This window comes from Mesoplodon bidens, assembly GCF_964165515.1.
Source record: "Mesoplodon bidens genome assembly, chromosome: 2".
Taxonomy (NCBI): domain Eukaryota; kingdom Metazoa; phylum Chordata; class Mammalia; order Artiodactyla; family Ziphiidae; genus Mesoplodon; species Mesoplodon bidens.
The window spans coordinates 38,288,582-38,312,757 of NC_138177.1; the positions used below are offsets into that span (position 1 = coordinate 38,288,582).

At 36.5% G+C, this 24,176-nt stretch overlaps 1 protein-coding gene across 1 annotated transcript in view; it reads left to right on the forward strand.

Annotated features, from left to right (window-relative positions):
- XPR1 (xenotropic and polytropic retrovirus receptor 1) overlaps positions 1 to 24,176 on the forward strand; it is a 199,166-nt gene that overhangs the window by 98,829 nt on the left and 76,161 nt on the right. The window contains exon 3 of the mRNA XM_081226479.1: positions 18,242 to 18,343. Coding sequence (XP_081082605.1) covers positions 18,242 to 18,343 — 102 coding nt within the window. The remainder of the gene's footprint in view (positions 1 to 18,241; positions 18,344 to 24,176) is intronic.

Consider the following 24,176-nt stretch of genomic DNA (forward strand, 5'->3'; position numbering starts at 1 on the left):
CACCTTCTTGTTAAAAGTTCATCAGACTATACTACTCCCCTACTTGTTACCTTTTATAGGTCTCACCTAGCCCTAGTCTTAGCTGCTCCCTGCCTTTGCCTTCAGCTTTATTTTAGATTACTTTCACTTGGTGTGGTCCAGCAGTACTGGATATTTTTCTCAAGTCAGCCATACTCTCAACTCTTGCATATATACTATGACTTCTTCCTGCCCCACATCCTTTAGTTTCTTCTTTATATCTCATCTGAAGTGTCATTTCCTAGAAAGACTTGCTTGATCACTTTACACTGGCTTAGTGCCCGTTGTCATGCTCCCCTAGCATTCTGTGCTTTCCTTTTTATTATGTATTTTGCTCTTCTAATTACTTAATTAGTATCAGTTTTCTCTCAAAGGGTAGAGACTGTGTTAGCCTTCTTGATCACTATATTCCTAGTCAATAGCACATTGCCTGGCACATAGTAGATATTTAAAAAATATTTGCTGTTTAATATATAACATTGATATTTAACACTTGTTATTGGACTGTCTTATTAATTAAATAGTATAGAGAATGCTATTACAATTAAATCATTCTCTTGACTAGGTTTAGTTGTTTTTTATTTTTTAATTGGTTTGCCTTCAAACCCTAGACATTTTGAATTAATCTTTTTTATTTTGAAATAATTTTAAACTTACAGAAACATTGCAAGAAGAGTACAGAGTTCATGTATACCCTTCATCTAGTTTTCCCTAATGTTGACAGCTTACTTAACCATAGTGCAATTATCAAAACCAGGAAATTAACAAGTTGGTACAATACTGTTGAATAAACTACAGACCTTACTGGAATTCTACCAGATTTTCTCTTTGTGTCCTTTTCTGTACAAGAATCCAGTTCAGGATCCCACATTACACTGAGTTGTTTGTTTAGTCTCCTTCAATCTGTAACATTTCTTTAGTCATGACTTTGACACTTTGATGAATACTGTACTTTGATGATTTTTTTTTACAATATCTCTAGGTTTACCTTTTTTTTTTTTTTTTTTGCGGTACGCGGGCCTCTCACTGCCGTGGCCTCTCCCGTTGCGGAGCACAGGTTCCAGACGCGCAGGCTCAGTGGCCATGGCCCACGGGCCCAGCTGCTCCGCGGCACATGGGATCTTCCTGGACCAGGGCACGAACCCGTGTCCCCTGCATTGGTAGGCAGACTCTCAACCACTGCGCTACCAGGGAAGCCCTCTAGGTTTACTTTTGTCAGATGTTTTTTCGTTAATAGATTCAGATTATGCCTTTTTGTCAAGAATACCACAGAAGTGATATGTCCTTCAACAGTACATGATGTTGATATGTCGTATTTTATTGGTGATATTAACGCTGATTACTTGCTTAAAGTGTCACCCAGTTTCTGCACTGTAAAGCTACTATTTCCCCCTTTGTATTGATAAATATCTTCCTGCTCCTCAAACTTTTGCCCACTGATCTTAGCATCTGTGGGTGGGTCTTGCCTGCAACAGTTCAATACTGTGGTATTTGCCTGATGGTGAGTTTGTATTTTTCTCATTCCTTCTACCTTTATTAATTAAAATTCTCCTATAAGGGAGAGTTGCCCTTTCTCCCACATTTATTTACTTATTCAATTATTTATATCAATATGGAACTGTGGATATTTGTTTTATTCTATGAATTTTCATTTATTCTATCATTTATTTTATTGCTTTGGCCATTGGGAACTTCTTCAGGATGATTTCTGTGTCATTTTGACATCCCCCAATCCTTTTGTGAGAATTTCTTATTTTTTATCACAAGATATTCCAAGGTCATCTTGTATTTTCTGTGCTCCAGCCCTGGAATCAACCTCTTTTCCTAAGAGCCCTGACTCCTATTAATTGGGGAATGGTACTTAGAAGTCAAGATCTGAGTGCTGGGTGTTCTTGTTGTCATTAGAGTATCGTTTTCCTATACTCTGACAGCAGATAGAGCCAGGAAGTGTGTGTGTGCGTGCGTGCGTGTGTGTTAACCCTTGCATATATACGTATCTATACTGCTATGTCTATCTATTGTATATATTAACAACCATGAGTTCACACTGATATCTCTGATTCTACTCTAACGCATAAGGTTCGTTATAGCTTTTTCCCTTTTCTAGCCCCCTAAGACTTAGTTCCCTTATATCCTTTCTCCTATTCTGTGCCTGAAATTTACCTGATACTCCTTGTCCCAAGAGATATAGACTATTTACAGTCAATAATTTAAAGTGTTAAAATGCTCAGGGTTGGGCTTCCCTGGTGGTGCAGTGGTTGAGAGTCCGCCTGCGGATGCGGGGGACGCAGGTTAGTGCCCCGGTCCGGGAAGATCCCACATGCCGCGGAGCGGCTAGGCCCGTGAGCCATGGCCGCTGAGCCTGCGCGTCCGGAGCCTGTGCTCCGCAACGGGAGAGGCCACAACAGTGAGAGGCCCGCGTAACACACACACAAAAAAAAAAAAAAAAAAAAAAGCTCAGGGTTGTTCTGGCCAGTAATATCTCTGAGAAGGGTTTTTGAAGAGGGTAAGTGTCAGGGAACAAGGGAGATAGTGTGAATATGAATGTTGGGGCTGGGGAAAGAGACAGTTTTCAGGTACTGAGGGGGAAAATGTTCAGGCAGAAGTACAGCTCATGTTAAGGTCCAAAGGTAAGAAAAGTATGGCTGGTTCAGGGAACTGAATATAGTTCAAGACAGCTATAGAGGTTGAGACATAGATGTTCTAATTTCATACTAGAACTAGTTTCATAGTAGTTGGAAAAGATGCTTGATGAGATTTCAACCTTCTTACATTTATTAAGATTTGTTTTCTTGCTTACCATATGATCTATCCTGGAGAATGTTCCATGTATAATATATACTTGAGAAGAATATGTATAGGCATACTTCGGAGATATTGCAGGTTTGCTTCCAGACCACCGTAGTAAGGTGAATATTGCAACAAAGTAAGTCACAATTTTTTGATTTCCTAGTGCATATAAAAATTATGTTTATACTATACTGTAGTCGGTTAAGTGTGCAATAGCATTATGTCTAAAAAATGTACATACCTCAATTTAGAAAATACTTTATTGCTAAATATATGCTAATCATCATCTGAGCCTTCAACAAGTCATAATCTTTTTGCTGGTGGAGGATCTTGCCTGGATGTTGATGGCTGCTGACTGATTAGATTGTGGTTGCTGAAAGCTGTGGTGGTTCTGGCAATTTCTTAAAATAAGACGACAGTGAAGTTTGCCTCATCGATTGACTCTTCCTTACACAGATGATTTTTCTGTAGCATGCATTGCTGTTTTACCCACAGAATTTCTTTCAAAATTGGAGTCAGTCCTCTCAAATCGTGCCACTGCTTTATCAACTAAGTTTAAGTAATATTCTAAATCCTTTGTTGCCACTTTACCAATCTTCACAGCATCTTCACCAGGACTAGATTCCATCTCAAGAAACTATTTCCTTTGCTCATCCATAAAAAGCAACTTCTCATTCATTCAAGTTTTATCATGAGATTGCAGCAATTCAGTCACATCTTTTAGGTTCCACTTTTAATTCTAGTTCTTTTGCTGTTTCTATTATAGCTGTTAGTTACTTCCTCCGCCGAAGTCTTGAATGCCTCAAGTCATCCCTGAGGGTTGGAATCAACTTCTTCCAAGTTCATGTTAATGTTGATATTTTGACCTCTTTCCATTAATCACAAAGAATGGTGAATCGTTTCCAGAAGGTTTTCAATTTACTTTGCCCGTATCCATCAAATGAATCACTGTCTATAACAGCTGTAGCCTTACAAAATGTTACTGCTTAAATACTAAGACCTGAAAGTCAAAATTACTCTTGATCCATGGGCTACAGAATGAATGTTGTGTCAGCAGGCATGAAAACAACATTGATCTCATTGCACATCTCCTTCAGAGCTCTTGGGTGCCCAGGTGCATTGTCAGTGAGCAGTAATATTTTGAAAGAAATCTTTTTTTTACTGAGCAATAGGTCTCAATAGTGGGCCTAAAATATTTAGTAAACTATGTTGTAAACAGATGTCCTGTCATCTAGTCTTTGGTTGTTCCATTTACAGAGCACAGGCAGAGTAGATTTAGCATAATTTTTAAGGGCCCTAGGATTTTTGAAATGGTAAATAATCATTGCTTCAACTTCAAGTATCCTGCTGCATTCACCCCTAATGAGAGAGTCCCCCCCATCCCTTGAAGCTTTGAAGCCAGGCATTGACTTCTCTCTAGCTGTGAAAGTCCTAGATGGCATCTTCTTCCAATAGAAGGTTGTTTTTTCATCTACACTGAAAATCTGTTGTATAGTATAGCTACTTTCATTCGTTATCTTAGCTAGATCTTCTGGATAACTTGCTGCAACTTCTACATCAGCACTTGCTACTTCACCTTGTACTTTAATGTTATGGAGATGGCTTCTTTCCTTAAACCTCTTGAACCAAAACCTCTGCTAGCTTCAAACTTCTGCAGTTTCCTCACCCTTCAGCCTTCATAGAGTTGAAGAGACTTAGGGTCTTCCCCTGGAGTAGGCTTCGGCTTAAGGGAGGGTTGTGGCTGGTTTGACCTTCTATCCAGATGAGTGAAACTTTCTCCATATCAGCAATAAGCTGTTTTGCTTTCTTATCATTCATGTGTTCACTGGAGTAGCACTTTTCATTTCCTTCCAGGATTTTTCCTTTGCATTTACAGTTTGGCTAACTGGCACAAGAGGCCTAGCTTTCGGCCTTTCTTGGCTTTTGACATGGCTTCTTCACTAAACTTAATTATTTCTAGCTTTTAATTTAAAGTGAGATGTGTGACTCTTTCACCTGAGCACTTAGAGGCCATTGTAGGGTTATTAATTGGCATAATTTCAACATGGTTGTGTCTCAGGGAATAGCACAGCCTGAGGAGAAGGAGAGAGACTGGGGAACAGCCAGTTGCTTGAGCAGTCAGAACACAAGCAACATTTTTTTTTAATTTAATTTAATTTAATTTTTATACAGCAGGTTCTTATTAGTTATCCATTTTATACACATCAGTGTGTACATGTCAATCCCAATCTCCCAGTTCATCCCACCACCCCACCCCCTGCCACTTTCCCCGCTTGGCATCCATACGTTTGTTCTCTACATCTGTATCTCTGTTTCTGCCTTGCAAACCGTATACACAACATTTAATGGTAAAATTTGCTGTCTTATATGGGTGCGGTTCATAGTGCCCCAAAACAATTATAACAGTAACATCAAACATCACAGATCACCGTAACAAATATAATAATACTGAAAAAGTTTGAAATATTGTGAGAATTACCAAAATGTGACACAGAAACATGAAGTGAGCAAATGCTGTTGGAAAAATGGCGCCAATAGACTTGCTCAATGCAAGGTTGCCACAAACTTTCAATTTGTAAAAATGAACTATCTGCAAAGTGCAGTGAAGCTTAAATGAGGTATTCTGCTGCTGTTGGATGGGATGTTCTGTAAGTCTGGTTTGACTTGTTCAAATCCAATGTTTCCTTCTTGATGTTCTGTCTGGATGACCTGTGCATTGTTGGAAGTGAGTTATTGAAGTACCCTACTGTTATTGTATTGCTTTCTATTTCTCCCTTAGATGTGGGGTCCAACCCCTTCTCTCCTCTGGGTGAAGCTGGGAATTGGAGTTGGGAGTTCCCTCCCCATTGTCTGGTGCTTGACCAGGCATGGGGTTTATGGCGAGAGTGTGTCTCAGCCTTTCCTAATGATTCCAAGTGGGTGATGTGGGCATTTTCTCCTTCACTTGGTATGTAAGAGTCACTCAACTAGTTTCTGGATTTCTTTCAGAGGAAATTGCTCTGTGAGTAGCTATAGATTCAGTGTGTCTGTGGGAGGAGGTGAATTCAAGAGTTGCCTATGTTGCCGTCTTGGACTAGAACCCTCAATCCATGTTTTCTTTTAAGACAGATGCAGCTATAAAGTATGCTTTAGTTGTTTAGGTGGTAAATTTGTCTATATGTAATTAAGAGCCCAAACTGTGATTTTTGGATTAGAAATTAGTTAAGGGATGTTTCTTTAATTGAATTGAATATGTTCTTTACTCCTCAAGAAAATAGAAACTTTACCACCTTCTATTACCAAGTCTTCTGTTTAAACATATAAAATCACTAAGCTTTTTAAAAAATTGATTTTAGTAGCCAGTTTATTTCCTTAATTTAATTGCTTTATATACTTTTCCTTTGTTATCTCATCTTTCTCAGTGTGATTCTGGAATGCATTTTTAAAAATTTTTCTATCAGTCATTGGAATAGTCTTTATCAGTGGCTATTTTTCTGTTCTAATTTGAAGAATACTAAACAGTCTCAGAATATAGAGGAGGAGGAAAGCATATAAAATTCTGGCTTTGAGTTAATTGGAGCTAAGAATTTAATTTTTTTTAGTTGATATGTTGCTATGAAATCAGAATAAAATTTGGGAATATTAGGGAAGTTTTTCAACAAAGATGTAATTTACAGATCTTAAAAAATTAACGAAAAGTGCAACATACTTGATTTTTCAACAATTTTTTGTTAGAAAGCTGTGTGGCCTAGCTTTTTATATCTGACTGGAATATTGATGTTATGTCATTATAAATGCATTCTATCTTTAGCTACCTGCCTGCCACTTCAGAGAGAAATGAGATAGCTACATAACTGTCGTTCTTTGAAAGCTTTATTCTTGGAATAAGTAACCAGAGTGGTTATAATTCTTATGGTTCGTTCTTGTATTCATCTTTGCAAAAAAAAAAAAAAAGAAGACTGAAAATTCAGTTAAACTAATACTTCTCAGGTAATCATCAATCATCAGATATCTTATATTTGGTTTGTTTATAGTAAACCCAGTCTTAATAATATATATGACCTGTTTGTTGCTTTACAGAAGTGAAAAAACTATGATTAGTAATAATTCAGCTAAAGGTAGATTTAAACTACATAGATTTGATTAACAAAGTGGCTTTAAATAATGGCATATACTTTCTAGTTATGTGAAATAATTAGGCTAACAGAATTAGCAAATGGAAGTCCTTCAGTAAAGAATAGATAATTCTCTTAAAAATATTATCTATAGACAAATTAGCATTTTGTCATGTTGGTTAAATGAAGGAACAGTGCTGGAAAAAAGTTATTTTTTATTGTCTTTTAGGGGAATCCATTTCCAGATCTTCCATATATACTAATTCCTGAAATTGATTTGCCTAAGTAATTGCCAGGCAGTTGTCCAGGATTTCCCTTTCAAATGGTCTTTCTCTGACTTTATAAAAGAAAGGCTTGTTTATTATTAAATCTGAATAGCCTCTCTGGCCCCCAAACAAAGGAATAGTCTGAACTACTCAAATGGTGTAAATGTTGAGAAAGTGAGTGATTAACAGGGAAACAAATCTTTTTGAACTCAAATTGTTTTCATTGAAATTGAAGAATGACTTATTTGTTACCTTATATATTATTAAAACTAATTTTTAACAGTAGATCCCTATGCAGTTTTTGGAAAACACTTGGAAGGAGTTCAAAGAATTGACATTGCTACAACATACTTTTATTCCAGTCTACTTATTTATGTGAACAAGATTTCTCAGAACTTACATCTATAAAATGAAGAATAAGGATAGCAATGCCTCTTAATTGTCTCAATCTACAATATTCTTAATATTCTAGCAAATAATGTAGTATTCATCATTTTAGCAAATAATGTAATATTTATCTTTCTAGCAATGAAGTAACATTTATCAATGGATATGTGAACTAATTGGGAGAAAAAGCTTTATCCAATTAAAGATGAAATTTATTTTCAAATTGCCAATAACATTTTACTTTTTATATCTAATGTTTACCAAGCTTATTACATGTTTACGTTGTATTGATGTAGTATGTTTTAATAATAGTAATAATAGCCCAATCCAGAAGAAATTTTAATGTTTGAGCTTTATGGTTCAGAAAGTTTTTGTATTTAAATTTTCATTTATATACATTTAACGGCTAGGAACTATAATAAGATAATCAATAAATGACTTTCAAATCCAAAAATATATTAGAATAAATTTTGTAATCTAAATAGGATGGAAATACAAGTTCAAGAAGAAAACGAAATGATATAAAATTTCCAAATGTTAAAGAAGAGCTTATTTATGTTTTTGATAATGAATGGATGATAGTTATCATATTGCTATGGCATTTAAATTCCTTTAGCTATATTTAAAACAATGTCATATTAATTTAAAATGCAAATAATTATAATGCATCACAGATTTCATTGTTTATAACTATTTAAATGTGTTCAAAATCTTTTGTCATAACTTTAAAATATTCAAGGTAGTTTTTCAAAAAAGTTTTGCTTTACCACTGAATTATGCCCTTGTTGGAATTATTTATTACTATTTCATATATTGGTGTTTTTTGACTAGCAGACATTAGGTAAGCATTCATTGGGGTTGATAAATAGTTCCAATTATATCAAAGCTAGTGCTGATGAGATTAATTTCATCTCAATTATATGTCACTAATGTGAATTAAAGGAATTTTTTGTTGTTGTTCTACCAGGACTATTTAAAGAGCACATTTAGTTAGATCTTATATGACGAAATGTCAAGGTAGCTCAGAAAATCTTGTTTCGGACCACTTCAGCTTAGTGGGATTCATAATCATTTTGCAGAAATTAACAGCTTTAATTGCAGAATATGAAATTTGGAACTTGAGGATGACTTAGAGATTTCCTATTGAAATGCCCTCATTTGTCAAAGAGAAAACACAGAGCCAGAGAGTCACTTACTCAAGCTAATACAGGGAGTACGCAACAGAACCATATCCAATCTGTCAGTAAAACCTATAGATTTTATCTCCAGTATCTCTACTGAGTTTCTGTACTTCTTCTCAGGCTCCAGTGCCCTCACCCTTGTTCAGGCAATCATGATCTCTCATTCGATACCTACTGTACTAGATCTGATTAGTCTCCCCACATCATCTCATTTACAAAACATATCTGATCACAATTATTCCTCTGCTTAAAATCCTTCAAAGATGTCTCATTGGTCATAGGAAGAAGGCTACTCCTTTGTTCTGCAAGGCCTGACTGATCAGGCCCCTGCTTGCCTGTCTAGCCTTAACTGCCACCACTGTCCCCTTTGCTCCCTGGATTCCAGTCACACAGGCCTCTTCAGTTTCTCAAAGGTACCATGCTCGTTTCTTTTTACAGTATCATGTTATATGCTGTTCCTGCTGCTTGGAGTGCTTCTACTGCTCTAGCGAATGCTTACTTATCTGTCAGATTTCATCTCAAATGACACTTTCACAGACTCACACTGCCCCTCCCCCAGTCCTTGCAGACTAGATTGGTCCCACTGCTGTTTTTTTCTCATCTTTACTTTTTTCTTCAAAACCCATACTGCACTTTGTATATTTGTGTGAGTATTTGATTAAAGTCTGTTTCCTTGGGTAGAGTGAGGGCAGAGTTTATGTGTATTTTGCTTATCATTATATCCCTAGCACTTGCCTCATTGCCTGGTACATGCGAGGAACTTAATGCTTGTTGAATGAATGATGCCCGATTTGTTCTATTTCTACTTCACCAATGATTTTAGAGTAACATTTTAGTGTTTGAAATCTTCTTTGCCATATGCTTTATATAACTTACCCATCTGTTGATGAAGTAGCATTTGGGAAAAAATAGAATTTCAAGTTATTTATTCCTAATTTGTAAATCACACTTAAAAAAAAAACTCAGAACACCTTTTTTTTTTTCTTAAAAGCATGAAACCAGTAGTGCTAAATGTTCTTCCTATATTTGATGGAACCTAGTCACATGTTAATTTTTATTTATCAGCTGTCTTCATTTATGTGTAGTTTTTGAGAAACTAAGAAGCCATAGAAACTATTGCATATGGAGTGTAATAAAAATGCAAAGAGATGGTGGTAATATTAAAGTTCGTGCCTCTCAACCACAGAATCATATTACTGGAAATTGTAATAGATATTCTTCACCCCCTTCCCCATCCTCCCCCAGCCATTCCCCCTCCACCCCCAAATAGGATTGTGTTCTTGTAAATAACTTTAGAAACACAGTATACTACTTCTCCTTCTTGAAGACTAATAACAATGTTTGTTAGCATAATAAAGCTTCTTTTGCCTTAAAGCAAAGTTTCTCACCTTTGGTGGCAGTGACATTTTGGGTTGGATAATTCTTTGTTGAGGAAAAGGGGAGAGAGAAGATGATATACTGAGTATTATAGGGCGTTTAGCAGCATCCATGGCCTCTATCCACTAGACTCCAGTAACACCCTCTCGGTTTTGACAACCAAAAATGCCTCCAGACATTGCCAGATGACCCCCAGGAGACAAAATCATCCCCAGTTGAGAACTACTACATTAAAGGGATCAGTTTACTCTAGACTCATATTTCCCAAACTTATTTGAATTCCTTGAAGTTTTTCTCCTTCTTTTCCTTCATCTACATACCTAATGTCCTGGGAAATGCTATTTTAAATCATCTTTTAGTAAAGCTAAACTAATTCTACCTTTTTCTTCTACTTTTTAGACTCCCCCTTAAAACTCTTCAAAATTTTCCATTGCACTTTGAATAAAACTCAAACTCCTTAACATGGCCTTCCTGCATGTAAAGGCCTCTGCCTACTTCCCTAACCTTATTTCCTATCACATCATGCTGTCAGTCCCATTGTGACGTGCTTTCAGGTCCTCAGGCACCCACGTTTCTTTCCTAATGCGCCGTTCCTTCTGTTGGTAATCATTTTGCCCTTGCTCTTCCTTATCTTTTAGGTTCAGGTTTCAGATTAAATGTCATCTCCTATCGAGAGGTCTTTTCTGACCATCTCTTACCCTGCCAAAAAGGATAGTCATCCATCCCAATACCTACCTTCTATCTCAATACCCTGTTGGTTGCCTTCACAATACTTTACACTTTGTAATTATTTGTTGTGTGGATTTTTTTTTTTCTGCCTTAGTCATTAGAATGCAAACTCTGTGAGGGCAGGAACCACATCTATCTTGTTCATCATTATATCTCTAGCATTTAGCACAGAGCCTGTCATCTAACAGGCACAATAATTATTTGTTGAATAAATAAATATGCTTTTATTTATCAGTGTGTTTCTTTTATAGGGTTAACCTTGGAGTTAAATTATTTTTATTGAGATATAATTCAGATACCATAAAATTTCACCCTTCGAAAGTATATAATTTAGTGGTTTCTAATATATTCACAAGCTTGCACAACCATCACCACTATCTAATTCCAAGGCATTTTCATCACTCCCCATCCCCCCTTCCCCCAGCCCCTGCCAACCACTAGTCTACTTTCTGTCTTTATGGATTTGCCTGTTCTGGACATAGCATATAAGTGGAATTTTATAATATGTGGTCTTTAGTGTTTAGCTTCTTTTCCTTTGCATAATATTTTCAAGGTTCATCCATGCTGTAGCATGAAATACTGCTACATTCTATCTTACGGCTGAATAATATTTTATTATATGGATATGCCATGTTTTGTTTATCCATTCATCAGCTGCTAGACACTTGGATTGTTTCCACTTTTTGGCTATTATGAATAATGCTGCCATGGGCATTCATGTATAAGTTTTTGTTTTCACTTCTCTTGGGCATATACCTAGAAGCAGAATTGCTGGATCATACGGTAGCTCTATATTTAATTTTATGAGGAACTCCCAGACTGTTTTCCCAAGTGCCTGCACCATTTTACATTCCTACCAGCAGTATATGAGGGTTCCAATTTCCCTTCACCCTTGCCAACACTTATTATTGTCTTTTATTAAAGCCATCCTACTGGGTATGAAGTGGCATTTTTGTTTTGATTTGCATTTCCCCAATGACTGATGATGTTGAAATGTGCTATTGGTCATTTGTATATCTTTTTTTGAGAAATGTCTATTCAGATCCATTGCCCATTTTTTAATTGGGTTCTTTGTCTTTTAATTGTTGAGTTCTAAGAGTTCTTTATATATTCTGGGTATTAGATTCTTACCTGACATATGGTTTGCACATATTTTCTCCCATTCTGTGGTTGTCTTTTCACTTTCTTGATAGTGCCCTTTTATACACAAAAGTTTTTAATTTTGATGAACTCCAGTTTAATCAATACTTTCTTTTATCACTTATGCTTTAGGTGTTTTATCTCAGAAACCATTGCCTCATCTAAGGACATGAAGATTTATGCCTGTTTTCCTTTGAGAGTTTTAATACTTTTCAATTTTATATTTAAATCTTTGATCCATTCAGACAGTTTTTGTATATGATGTGAGGTAGGGGTGCAACTTCATTCTTTTGTGTACAAATATTTAATTGTTGGAGTTTTGTCTTTTTAAACTTTAATAAAGAATCATAATTTTCTCAAAATTATTATGAAACAAATATGTTTCATTTTTACAGTTAAAAAAAGTAATGTATGGAGCACATACTATGTACCAGACATTATGTTGGGCATAGGATCTGTAAAGATAAAAAAGATAATTCCTACCTTCAGTCTCTCACAGATCTGGAAATTAAGAAACTTGAAAGTATTGATAGTAATAAAAATATGAATGGAACATATAAGATATTTGAAGAAGTTACTAGTGGTTTTAAAGAATTAGTTTTTGAGAGATTGCATGTGAAAATAAGATGACATGGTAAAAAATAAAAATATTCCTGAAAATTGCTGTAAAAAGCACTTGATGGTGGTTGCTATGCAGTAGGAATATTTTACCTTAGTAAATATTTTACCTTAGATTAGTACTCTTAGAGTCATTTGCTATTAACTTAGTAATTTGGGAGTGGTCGATGAGAAAGAAATTGTCTGTCATCCATAAATGCAAGGTAAAGATAAGACCATAACAGAAATGACAAAGAAATCTCTCACTCATTCTGTCTCCCCCTCCTCTCGCTCTCTCCTCTCTCTCTCTCTTTAGTATAACTGAATGAATTAATATTTATTTAACTAAGAGCAAAGGGTTCTTTACAGCAGTGCTCTCTGAGTCATTCTTTGCCAGTTCTGGGTTTTTTCTCACCCCTTTGTCTTCCTTTTTTTTTCCCTCTTGATGCTAATCTTATATTTGTTGATACATCTTGCGAAGATTTGCACTTATTTACAACAGCTTTCTTTGAACTGAGTTTAGTCTTTTGTGACTAATTATTGAGTTAATAGTTTTGTGACTAATTGACATTAGGACATGTTAGATTCATTGTATTAGTCTGCATGGGCTACCATAACAGGATACCAAAGACTGGGGGCCTTAAACAACAGAAATTTATGTTCTTAAAGTTCTAGAGACTTGAAATGCAAGATCAAGGTGCCAGCTCTTCTGGTAAGGCCCTTCCTGGCTTGCAGAGGGCCTTTTCGCTGTTTCTCACGTGGCCTTTACTCAGTGTGCGCGTGCAAGGGAGAGAGGTGGGGAGGGAGGGAGAGGGACATCTCTGATGTCTCTTCCTCTTCTTATAAGGACAGGAGTCCTGTTGGAATAAAGCTCCACCCTTATGACCTCATTTAACCTTAATTACCTCCTCAGTGTCCTATCTCCATATCCAGTCATACTGGGATAATTTGGGTGGAGAGCACAATTCAGTTCATAACACCCATGTAACACATTGTAGTCACTTTGATATTCTTTATTTTACAGTAAGTACAGTTAGTCTCTGTAAAACTTACATTGTTGCTGGAGGGGGTGAAGAAAAAACCTTACATTATCTAGGCTCTCTACACCTATATTTCCTCACTTATACAACAAGAAAACTTGGACTAGTTGATTTCTGAATGCTGAAATTCTCTGTTCCTTCAATTTAGTTACTGGTTTCTAATATTATTCAGCAGATAGGTTTTAGGAAGCATCTTATAATAGAAATTCATGTTCTGTAAATCAGCATTCTACCACCTCATTACTGAAGTGAAAGTCTTAGTCATTCTATGTACCTCTAAATTCTGACATAGATATTTTTTTCAACAAGCTATGCTGGTTAGGTTTTTACTATATTCTTTTAAACTAGCTATGCTGATTAGGTATAATTTAAAGAATTGGATGTGACATGTTTCTTTTTTCTTCCAGTTAATAATACCTTTTATTTATACAATAAAATTTATCCTTCATAAGTACATTTCATTGTAATGGATACAATAAATACAACATAATAAGTGTAGACAGCAAAATGTGAGAATCCCTCTCATACTTACTCCTCTTTCAAAGGAGTTAACCACAATTAACAGTTTGGTATGCATCCTTCTAATCTTCTTTCTATGAATGTACATATGAATATTAATTTATATTTTTTCATAAATGAGATCATGCTGTATATATTCTGTTATTTAAATTTTTTCCTCAGCATTGTGTCTTGGGATTTTCATAAATACCAAGATATAGGCATATCATTTTTTAAATGGCTGCATGGTGTTATATAATGTTATTGTAATTTATGTAACTATTCCCCTTTTGTTGGATATTACTTTGTTTTCTTTATCACTATTAAAAGTAATGTGCAGAGATTCCTTTAGAATATACTTCCTACGTGTGGGATTAAACACATTGAAAATTTTGATAGTTACTATCTGTCTTCCTAAAAGGCTTTACAGATATACATTCCACCAACAGGGAGTGATAGTGTTCATTTACTTTCACCACTGCCAAAATAATACCACTATTTTAAAATTGCTTCCAATCCAATGGTTGAAAAATTATATTTCATTGTTTTAAAATTGCATTTATCTAATATCTGGAATGTTGAACATCCTTTCACTTGTACACTGTGTATTTTTCTATAAATTGCTCTAGTTTACCCATTTTTCTTATGGAGTATCTTTTTAATATTGATTTGTAAGAGTTTTGTAAAATATATTTTGCATATGAATTCTTTATTTTAAATGTTGTAGATATGTTTTCCCTGTCTGTTGCTCATCTTTTAACTTTGCTTGTGGCATCTTTTGAAATGGAGATTTTTCATTTTGTGAGAATGTCAGTCATTCTCTTTATCGTCTCTGTTTTGTGTACTGTGTAGGAAGGCCTTCTTCATGTAGAGTTATTTAATTTTTTGTAGTATTTTATAATGTTCTTTAACTCCATTTGGAGTTTATTTAAGTGGGTAGTCAATTCACCCAACCTTACTTGCTATGTAGTCCATTCTTACTGGTTTGATACCATTTTATCGCAATCTAAATTTCTGTGTTATGCCGATCTATTTCTGGACTCTCTGTTCTCTTCTTTTTGTTGTGTTTTTCTAATTTCTTTACCAATAGTGTACTTCTAATTACAGTAGATTACTGTGTCTTTTGAAATCTGAGATGACAAGAACATTTTCCTTCATTTAATTTATTTTACACAGCTATTCTTGCTACTTTTATCTATAGTTTTTTTCCTCTTCTCTCTCTGTTTGCTATTACTTCTTAGTGTTGCTGTAATCTTACTCTACCCTCTTCTGATTTGTGGCTATTAAGTTATATGTGAACTAGAAAACTAGATAACAGACTGCTGGTATTTTAGATAAAATAGTCTCTAGATTGAGGAAATGAAGAATTCATATGACATTGATTCGTGGGTAGAATGTTCATGCTTTAATACATAAAATTTATTGCATGCGTTTTAGTTTCTCAGAGGCTTAGATTTTTTTGTTGTTTCTAGGTTCTTAGTAATATTTTGAATAGTTGATGTTGCTGAATATGCAACCTATATAAAAACATTCATATATGTTAAAATTATTTTTTTAATTGAAGTATATAGTTAATTTACAATACTGTGTTACTTTCAGGTATACAGCAAAGTAATTTAGTTATATATACGTATATTCTTTTTCAGATTCTTTTCCATTATAGGTTATTACAAGATATTGAATATAGTTCCCTGTGCTATACAGTAAATCTTTGTTGTTTATCTATTTTATATATAGTAGTGTGTATCTGTTAAGCCCATACTCCTAATTTATTCCTCCCCTGCAAAATTATTATTATTATTATTATTATTTTTTTTTTTTGCTATACGCGGGCCTCTCACTGTTGTGGCCCCTCCCGTTGCAGAGCACAGGCTCCGTATGCGCAGGCTCAGCGGCCATGGCTCACGGGCCCAGCCGCTCCGCGGCATGTGGGATCTTCCCGGACCGGGGCACGAACCCGTTTCCCCTGCATCGGCAGGCGGACTCTCAACCACTGCGCCACCAGGGAAGCCCCAAAATTATTTTTTAAACAGAAACTACATTTAAATCACTTTGAGGGACAACTTTCTTTATTTCCATCATTTTATGGTAATGAAGGTTGTTTGTTAATAGGGAAACAAAGTAAATATGACCAAGCCCACTTTTTGCTTTGGGGTTTTCTTCTCTAACAATACAATAGAGAATAAAATTAAAATTAAAAAAAAAAAGAGTAGGTAAAGTAGAGTAAGATTTACTCTTATTCTATATCAGCTATAACCAGATGTATTATAAGAGCAGCATCTGGAGAATTCCCTGGCTGTCCAGTTGTTAGGACTCAGTGCTTTCTCTGTGGGGGCCCGAGTTCAATCCCTGGTCTGGGAACGAAGATCCTGCAAGCCACACAGCGTGGTCCCCCAGCCCCACCCTGCCACCAAAAAACAAGAGCAGCATATGTTACCATGGAGCATCTTTAACTCAAGGTCAGCTTTAAAAAAAGCTTTGACGTGTTTTATGGTTTGGAAAAATAATTCTCACTGGCCTTGGGCAATTATAGCCTTTATTGTACCTAAATTGCTAAGCTTACATGAGGTACTTAAAGTAGCTGTCCCTTCTTTACTGCACAGTCAGTAGAATCCTGCATTAGCTCTTCAGTTCTAAAGCATAAGAAATAGAGAAGTAGTAGTGCTATTTTTTTTTACATTTGTATATTCAAATTAAATGAATAGATTCAACATGCTTTTTTAAAGTTCGTTTTAAGCTTTTGTTTTCTTTAAAATACCTCTGGTACTATGAGTTTGTGTGTGTGTGTGTGTTACATATTACTTAGGGAAGTACTGTTTCTCTTATTACTGGACAGGTGAATTATTTAAGGGTTTCCAGGATTGCACTAAGATTTGGAGCATCTGAGAGTCGTAAAAGAACCTGTACTTTTCCTAGACATTTCAAGCTTAGAGTGCCCCAGAGATCCAGAAATAGGGTAGTTCTAAATTATGATTAGCATTGGGAGTCTAGTCAGAGCTCACTTGGGCAAGAAACATACCCTTTTTAGGCTTGGGGTTCCTGAAGCTATATGTATCTATACTACAAGATTCAGTAAATCAATATGCTATATGACAGCTCACAAAGTGGATCCTGCCTGCAAAGACATATATTGATTGGCCCACACAGTGTTTTTTTTCTTTTTTTTTTTTGCGGTATGCGGGCCTCTCACTGTTGTGGCCTCTCCCGTTGCGGAGCACAGGCTCCGGATGCGCAGGCTCAGCGGCCATGGCTCACGGGCCCAGCCGCTCCGCGGCATGTGGGATCTTCCCGGACCGGGGCGCGAACCCATGTCCCCTGCATCGGCAGGCGGACTCTCAACCACTGTGCCACCAGGGAAGCCCCCACACAGTGTTTTTAAAATACCTAGATTTATGGCTTCTGACTGAAAAATTGGAAGATCTGACAACCTGAGCAGCAACTAGCTAGATGGACTTGTGCTCTCCACTTCACCAGAATCCATACCACTACTTATCCTGAATGTGTTAGTTGCCGTTTGTCACCATACTTGTACAATTACCCACTTACTTAACTCATTTATGTTCCTACCCAGCAACTGAAGGTTTGGAATATCTAATTTATAACTATCAGTCTACATCTCTTTCTCTGTGTCTGGTGCAGCTAAGGTAAAAATGAGTAGATAGCAATTTAATATAGTTAGAACAATCAACTCATTTTTTCCAGAAACACATTACATATTCATGTCTTCATTATCTGTTGCATTTTGTGAATGCAGTACTTAATCTTGAGATACTTAATTTACTCTCTGCTGAATCCTACTCACTTCACCTCCCAGCACCTAGTCTGCCTTGATCACCTCTGCAGTTGTGTCTTCTGAAGTCTTATGAACACGTATTTTGTCCACCACAATAAGTTTATTATAGTAGAGATTTAGAAAACTTCATTCAATTAAAAAATAATTGTGTTCCTGTGAAGAGGCCTTTGATTAGCCTTTTCTTAATATAGTTCACAGTTCATTTTTTTTCAAAGAAATACATATATTGTCATTCGAAGACTAAGAAAGTAGTAATTTAAATTTTTATTTCCCTAGTTTTCCTAGTTGGCCTTTGGACACTAAATTTTAATATTGTTTTCCTTGCTTTCAGTTACAGATGAGGACACAGTAAAGAGGTATTTTGCCAAGTTTGAAGAAAAATTTTTCCAAACCTGTGAAAAAGAACTTGCCAAAATCAACACATTTTATTCAGGTAAGTAGTTGTTTGGTACAATATACAAGAGACAACTTCTGCTGCTAAGGAAGTAGGAACTCTACCATGTCATTGTTGAAACTTCTGATCATTTTAAAATTGGGGCTTTTCTTACTCTATTGCAATTAAAGGATATTTTTTTCAGCTGAGGTAGGAAAGCATCTGGTACTTCACTGTTTGAGCCTTATATGCTCATTGCCTAGTTCTCTTGCAGTTGCAAGGATTTCAGGACCTCATTATGACTCAGTACCTTGAGCTTCACTGTGGCCCAGTCCAAAGCATTAAAGTCAGAAACTTGGTTTTATCATTTCTCTGAGAGCTGAATGACACAGTTGCAGCTTATTAATTATGTCACTTTTATGCCTTTCCGTTGTGTGGAACACTCATATCTGTCTCTCTAGGGTATGGTCTCCAGAGTAGCATCTACAAGATGCTCTTGAGAAGAAAAGAAAATATTAGAAGAAAATATTAGAACTTCTATTTATTTATGTCTGACCCTTTAAATTGTTGTTTTTTATATATGTTTACTCCCCTACTCCTTTAACATCTGTTTTTTCATTTCATAGAACTCAAATTTTTTGACTACCTCATTCTGTTCCGTTTGACCAGGCCCCTCCCAGAATTTCATTTCCATCAGTCCTTGAGCTTTTAATCCCTTTACCCTCATTGCCTTGTATTGATTGCCTCTGCCTGGCAAAACTCCAACCGTGGACCAATCCAGCCTTTTACCTTCTTCATGCCTACCCCCAGGCTGCTTAGGACAGCTGGGGAAAAAAAAATCACAGCAGAACAAATTTGAACCACTGTAAGTTCATTGTTGCATTCTTAACTATGTTCTCAAAGCTGCCTGTGGATCCTGATCAGTGCCCTTTTTCATATTCCAAAGTGCTTTTCTAAACCCTATTCCATTCTCTTGAATTCTCTGACCCAGGCATCTTCCCCATCATGTTCATTATACCTCCTACTTTACAAATAAATATAAAGGCCTTCAATTCCTGTTGATGTGTAATACTTATGCAGATCTGTGCCACTCCCCTCCCCCCAAATACCTATAGATATTCTTACCCTTATTTATTTTCCTCCAATATTTGTAGAAAAGATATACCTCTTCAGTATATGGCAAATTCTATAACTACTGACTGAATTTCAGCTCCTGGAGACCTTGTTCCAGAAATTATTTCCTCTAAGAAAATAACTTTCCTCTAACTTCCCTTTTCAATGGATTAGTTTCCTTAGCAAGTCACTCCCTTTAAACAGAAAATAAATAAATAAATAAGGAAGCAAGGACTTCCCTGGTGGTGCAGTGGTTAAGAATCCGCTTGCCAGTGCAGGGGGACATGAGTTCAAGCCCCGGTCCAGGGAGATCCCACATGGCGCGGAGCAACTAAGCCCGTGCACCGCAACTACTGAGCCTGCACTCTAGAGCCCACAAGCCACAACGACTGAGCCCGCATGCCACAACTACTGAAGCCTGCGCACCTAGAGCCTATGCTCCGCAGCAAGAGAAGTTACCGTAGTGAAGAGTAACCCCACACTAAAGAAAGCCTGCGCACAGCACCAAAGACCCAACACGGCCAAAAATAAATAAATAAATAAATTTTTTAAAAATAAAAAAAATAAATGGGATCACCTCATCTTGAAAAAAAGGGAAGCAAATATCTTAACTCTGTGTTCTCCTTCTCATCTTTCATTTATGGCTGGATTTCTTCCTAGGCAGAGGAAGTAGTTTATGCAAAGGCACAGAGCTGTGAAAGGGCATAACATATATGCATGTCCTTTTCACTGTGTTACAAGCACCTAGAAGGCAGAGACAAAACAAATATTATTTGAAACCATGCAAATGCATAGATTTTCATCAAGGGAAAAATGTACAGAAGGAATTAACAGTGTTCAAGGACAAAAATAATTTCGACAATTAGGAGGTAAGAGGATAAAGAGGAACCAGCAATGTAGACAGAGGAGAGGGCAGCCATATAATGTAGAATGAGGAAGAGGAGACTAAAAGAGGAAGGCATTTGCAGTGGAAAGAGTATTTCGACTGAGAAAAGTCTATTGGGTATGATCTAAGGTTGTAAATGAGAAATATAAAGATCAAGTTTCTTAGCATTTTTCTTTTACTATGATTGTTCTGGGAAGGATCTCTGAACCCAACTCTAATTGGATAAATTAGATTACAAAAAGTAGATAAAGCTTCTTGATTTACAAAGAAAAATAAATATCTGCTCTTAACCATAGATACATTATATATTTTGAGTTAACAGTAAAAAATACATACAAATTATGACCTCATTACACAGACAGGTGTGTGTGTTTTATGTGTTTGCATGCATCTGTATATGTGTGTATGTGCAATATATTTGATTAAAAATATTTTCTCATGAAACAATACTTATTCTTACTATTTATAATATATTCTATATTCTCTAATTGTTTCTATTTGATTTTTTAAATGCTGATTTATGATACACTAAATTGCTTTCATGATCTCATATTGGGTTACAACCCTCAGTTTGCAAAATGGTATTTTAGACTTGGTTACTTTTCAAGGATAATTTTAGGCTTTCTACTGGGGGCTATGATTTAATGACTTCCTTTCTCTGTGCATATTGGCAGAGCCATTAGGGCATGTCTCTTGATATCATCAAGGAGTAGGTACAAATTGGTAGTCTTCAGACTGACTTTTTGCCAGGTCGGGAAATGATGGGTAATATGAAGACATGACTGACAGAAGTAGAATTGGTGCTTGTCCTAGATAGTGTCATTTTTCTCCTTATTTAGCTACCTTCTCCATGGCAGATTGTCTTGTATACTACAATCCTCAGATACTAGGGCACATGAAGAACTATAAATGATATAGGGGTGAGTTCATCTTACAAACCCTACCTCCACCCAGTTACATCTCACAAATTATTTAATGGTCAGTTAAAAATGGTTATTTTTTAGGTGAGATATAGTATTGACTGAAACCTTGAAGTACCCCCTGCCCAAATGCTATAAAAGCTAAATCAACAAAACAGAATGAATACTACTAAAATATGGATGTATTTATTTTCATAAAAGTCTATTTATCAATTACATTTTGGATTTTTGAACTTTATTATTTTTTTTGAAGACGTTTACCATGTAACCTTCCTTGGCCTCTACGTACTTACTTGTAAAATGAGCAAATTGATTCCCAACCCTCTGGGATTTCACATGTAAGGAGTCAGAAGCTATTTTCAATATTTCACAAAACCTAATGTAAGTTATTTTATTGTTCTTTTTTATTACATTTTTTTGGCTAATAAGATATGGGTATTATTTAGATTTATAGATAAAATCTTCAAACATTTGAAGACCATGGGAAGAGAGGGAAATTTTTTAAAGGAGGTATCCTTTTGGTGATAACATTGCTGATCACTGACCTAGAGTTCTCTCAGCTGTCTTCTTGCACTGAAAATGGTATCAGTCAACACAAACTGAAGGTTTTGTATATAGTGCTAGAAACTTTATGATGACCAGTAATGTCCTTTTCCATTGGGAGTACAAATTACTTCATGTCACATCTTTCTCTTTTCTCGAACCAGTTTGCTTCCTCCCTCCATTCAAAATACTTGGCATCTAAGCAGTATTTCTATGCACCTTTTTTTTTTGTGTGTGTGTGTGTGTGGTACGCAGTCCTCTCACTGTTGTGGCCTTTCCCGTTGTGGAGCGCAGGCTCTGGCCGCGCAGGCTCAGCGGCCATGGCTCACAGGCCCAGCCGCTCCGCGGCATGTGGGATCTTCCCGCACTGGGGCACGAACCCGTGTCCCCTGCATCGGCAGGCGGACTCTCAACCACTGCGCCACCAGGGAAGCCCCAGTGCACCTACATTTTTTTTAAAATCGTAGACTACATCTGTTGCTTTTAATATTCCACAATTAAAACAGGCAAGCCCTTTTTATTGGTTGGAATATTTTAAATATCTAAATGCTTTTTCCTTTGTTTCTAAAGGAAACAATTTCAGGGTTTTTATCTGGCTCTTCCTAATTTTTGACTTCAGTTTTTATGTTAGGAACTCACAACATTGTTATGTGCTTTTCCTTTCTTGACCTAAAAGGAGGGAGGAAAGGAAGGAAATCACAGTAGTGTTATTTATAAGTAGGAGAATAATGGTAATAGAAACAGATTTATTTCTTGGCTGTAAAATATTTTCAGTCTCCATGTAAATGTAAGACCAATTGGATAATAGTTACTCAAAACTATTCCTATTATACAGTTATTCCTATAATCCTATTATACAGTATCTTGCTATATGTTTACTTTTCTTTATTCTTTTTGAATTTGAGGCACTGTATAACCACTGAGTGTGTGTAATGAAACATAAGAAACTCTCTCACTGAAATACTAAATGTTCATTTCACAAGTGATTATATGTATCTAGTACCCACAACTGTGACTTAATGGCTAGTTTTGTTCTTCGCTTATTCATGTGTTAAAATGTGGATTAAATATATTTAGTTAAGTAGGGTGACCATAGGTTTGTAATATTGTTTAAAATTTTGTTGTTTTAGCATTCCTTCCTACATCATTACAACAAAATCAGTTACTTTTTTTATTTTTAAAAAATATGTATTTATTTATTTGGCTGCATATGGTCTTAGTTGCGGCATGTGGGATCTTCATTGTGGCATATGGGATCCTCTGCTGCGGTGCCTGGGCTCCTCTCTAGTTGTGGCGTGCGGGCTCCAGGGTGTGCAGGCTCAGTAGTTGTGGCGTGTGGGCTCTCTAGTTGTGGCATGTGGGCGGCATGTAAGATCTTAGTTCCCCAACCAGGGATCGAACCCACGTCCCCTGCATTGGAAGGTGGATTCCCAGCCACTGGACCACCAGGGAAGTCCCCAGAATAAGTTACTTAAAAGCTATTAAAGGATGGGAGGTTAGGGGAAGTTGGGGAAGTGAATTAAAGCAGCTAGAGTGGCTTGCTTTCTTGCTAACACATCTGATGAAAATTAAAATTACAATTATTTACGTTCTATGCACAATAACTGTTGCTTTCTTCATTTTCTTTAAAAAAGTGATTGGGGCTTCCCTGGTGGCGCAGTGGTTCAGAGTCCGCCTGCTGATGCAGGGGACATGGGTTCGTGCCCCGGTCCGGGAGGATCCCTCATGCCGTGGAGCGGCTGGGCCCGTGAGCCATGGCCGCTGGGCCTGCGCGTCTGGAGCCTGTGCTCTGCAACGGGAGAGGCCACAGCAGTGAGAGGCCCACATAGGCTTCTATTAAAAACAAGCCATGGGAAACCAACCTTTTCTTTGTCTTTTCTTCTTTCTTTCATCCTCCTTCCCTCCTAGCTTTTCTTTTCGTTTCTTTCTTTCTAAGACTGAAAGCATGGGCAATGCCCATAGTCATGGGGTAACAGGTTTTTGGGATGGCATCTTCACAAAAAAGCAGACTATCATCTAAATTAGTGTTCTTTTAAACAATTGTAGGTTGCAACCCAATAAGTGACCCACAGGGTCAATCAGTGACCCACAAGGGTCAGCACATTTTTAAAAAATATGAATAGAATATAGTAGAATGGAAAATATCAGGGTACATCTAATATATTTCTTTACTAATTATATCTTTTTTAAAAGTTTATGATATTTGTTATTGTAGAGTTGTACAACGTACTGTGGAAGCGAACATGAAGAAGCATAAATGGAAATGTTTAAATTTGCCAGATCCTCTTGGAGGAGTGTGTTTGGGAATGGCTGTGTGGGGAGTGGGGAGAGCTGGAGTATGGTGTTCTAGGGCAAGGGAAAAACCTATCCAGATGTGTAATGCATTAAAGTCCATGACATATTTGGGGGTGAGGAGGATAACAAATAGTCA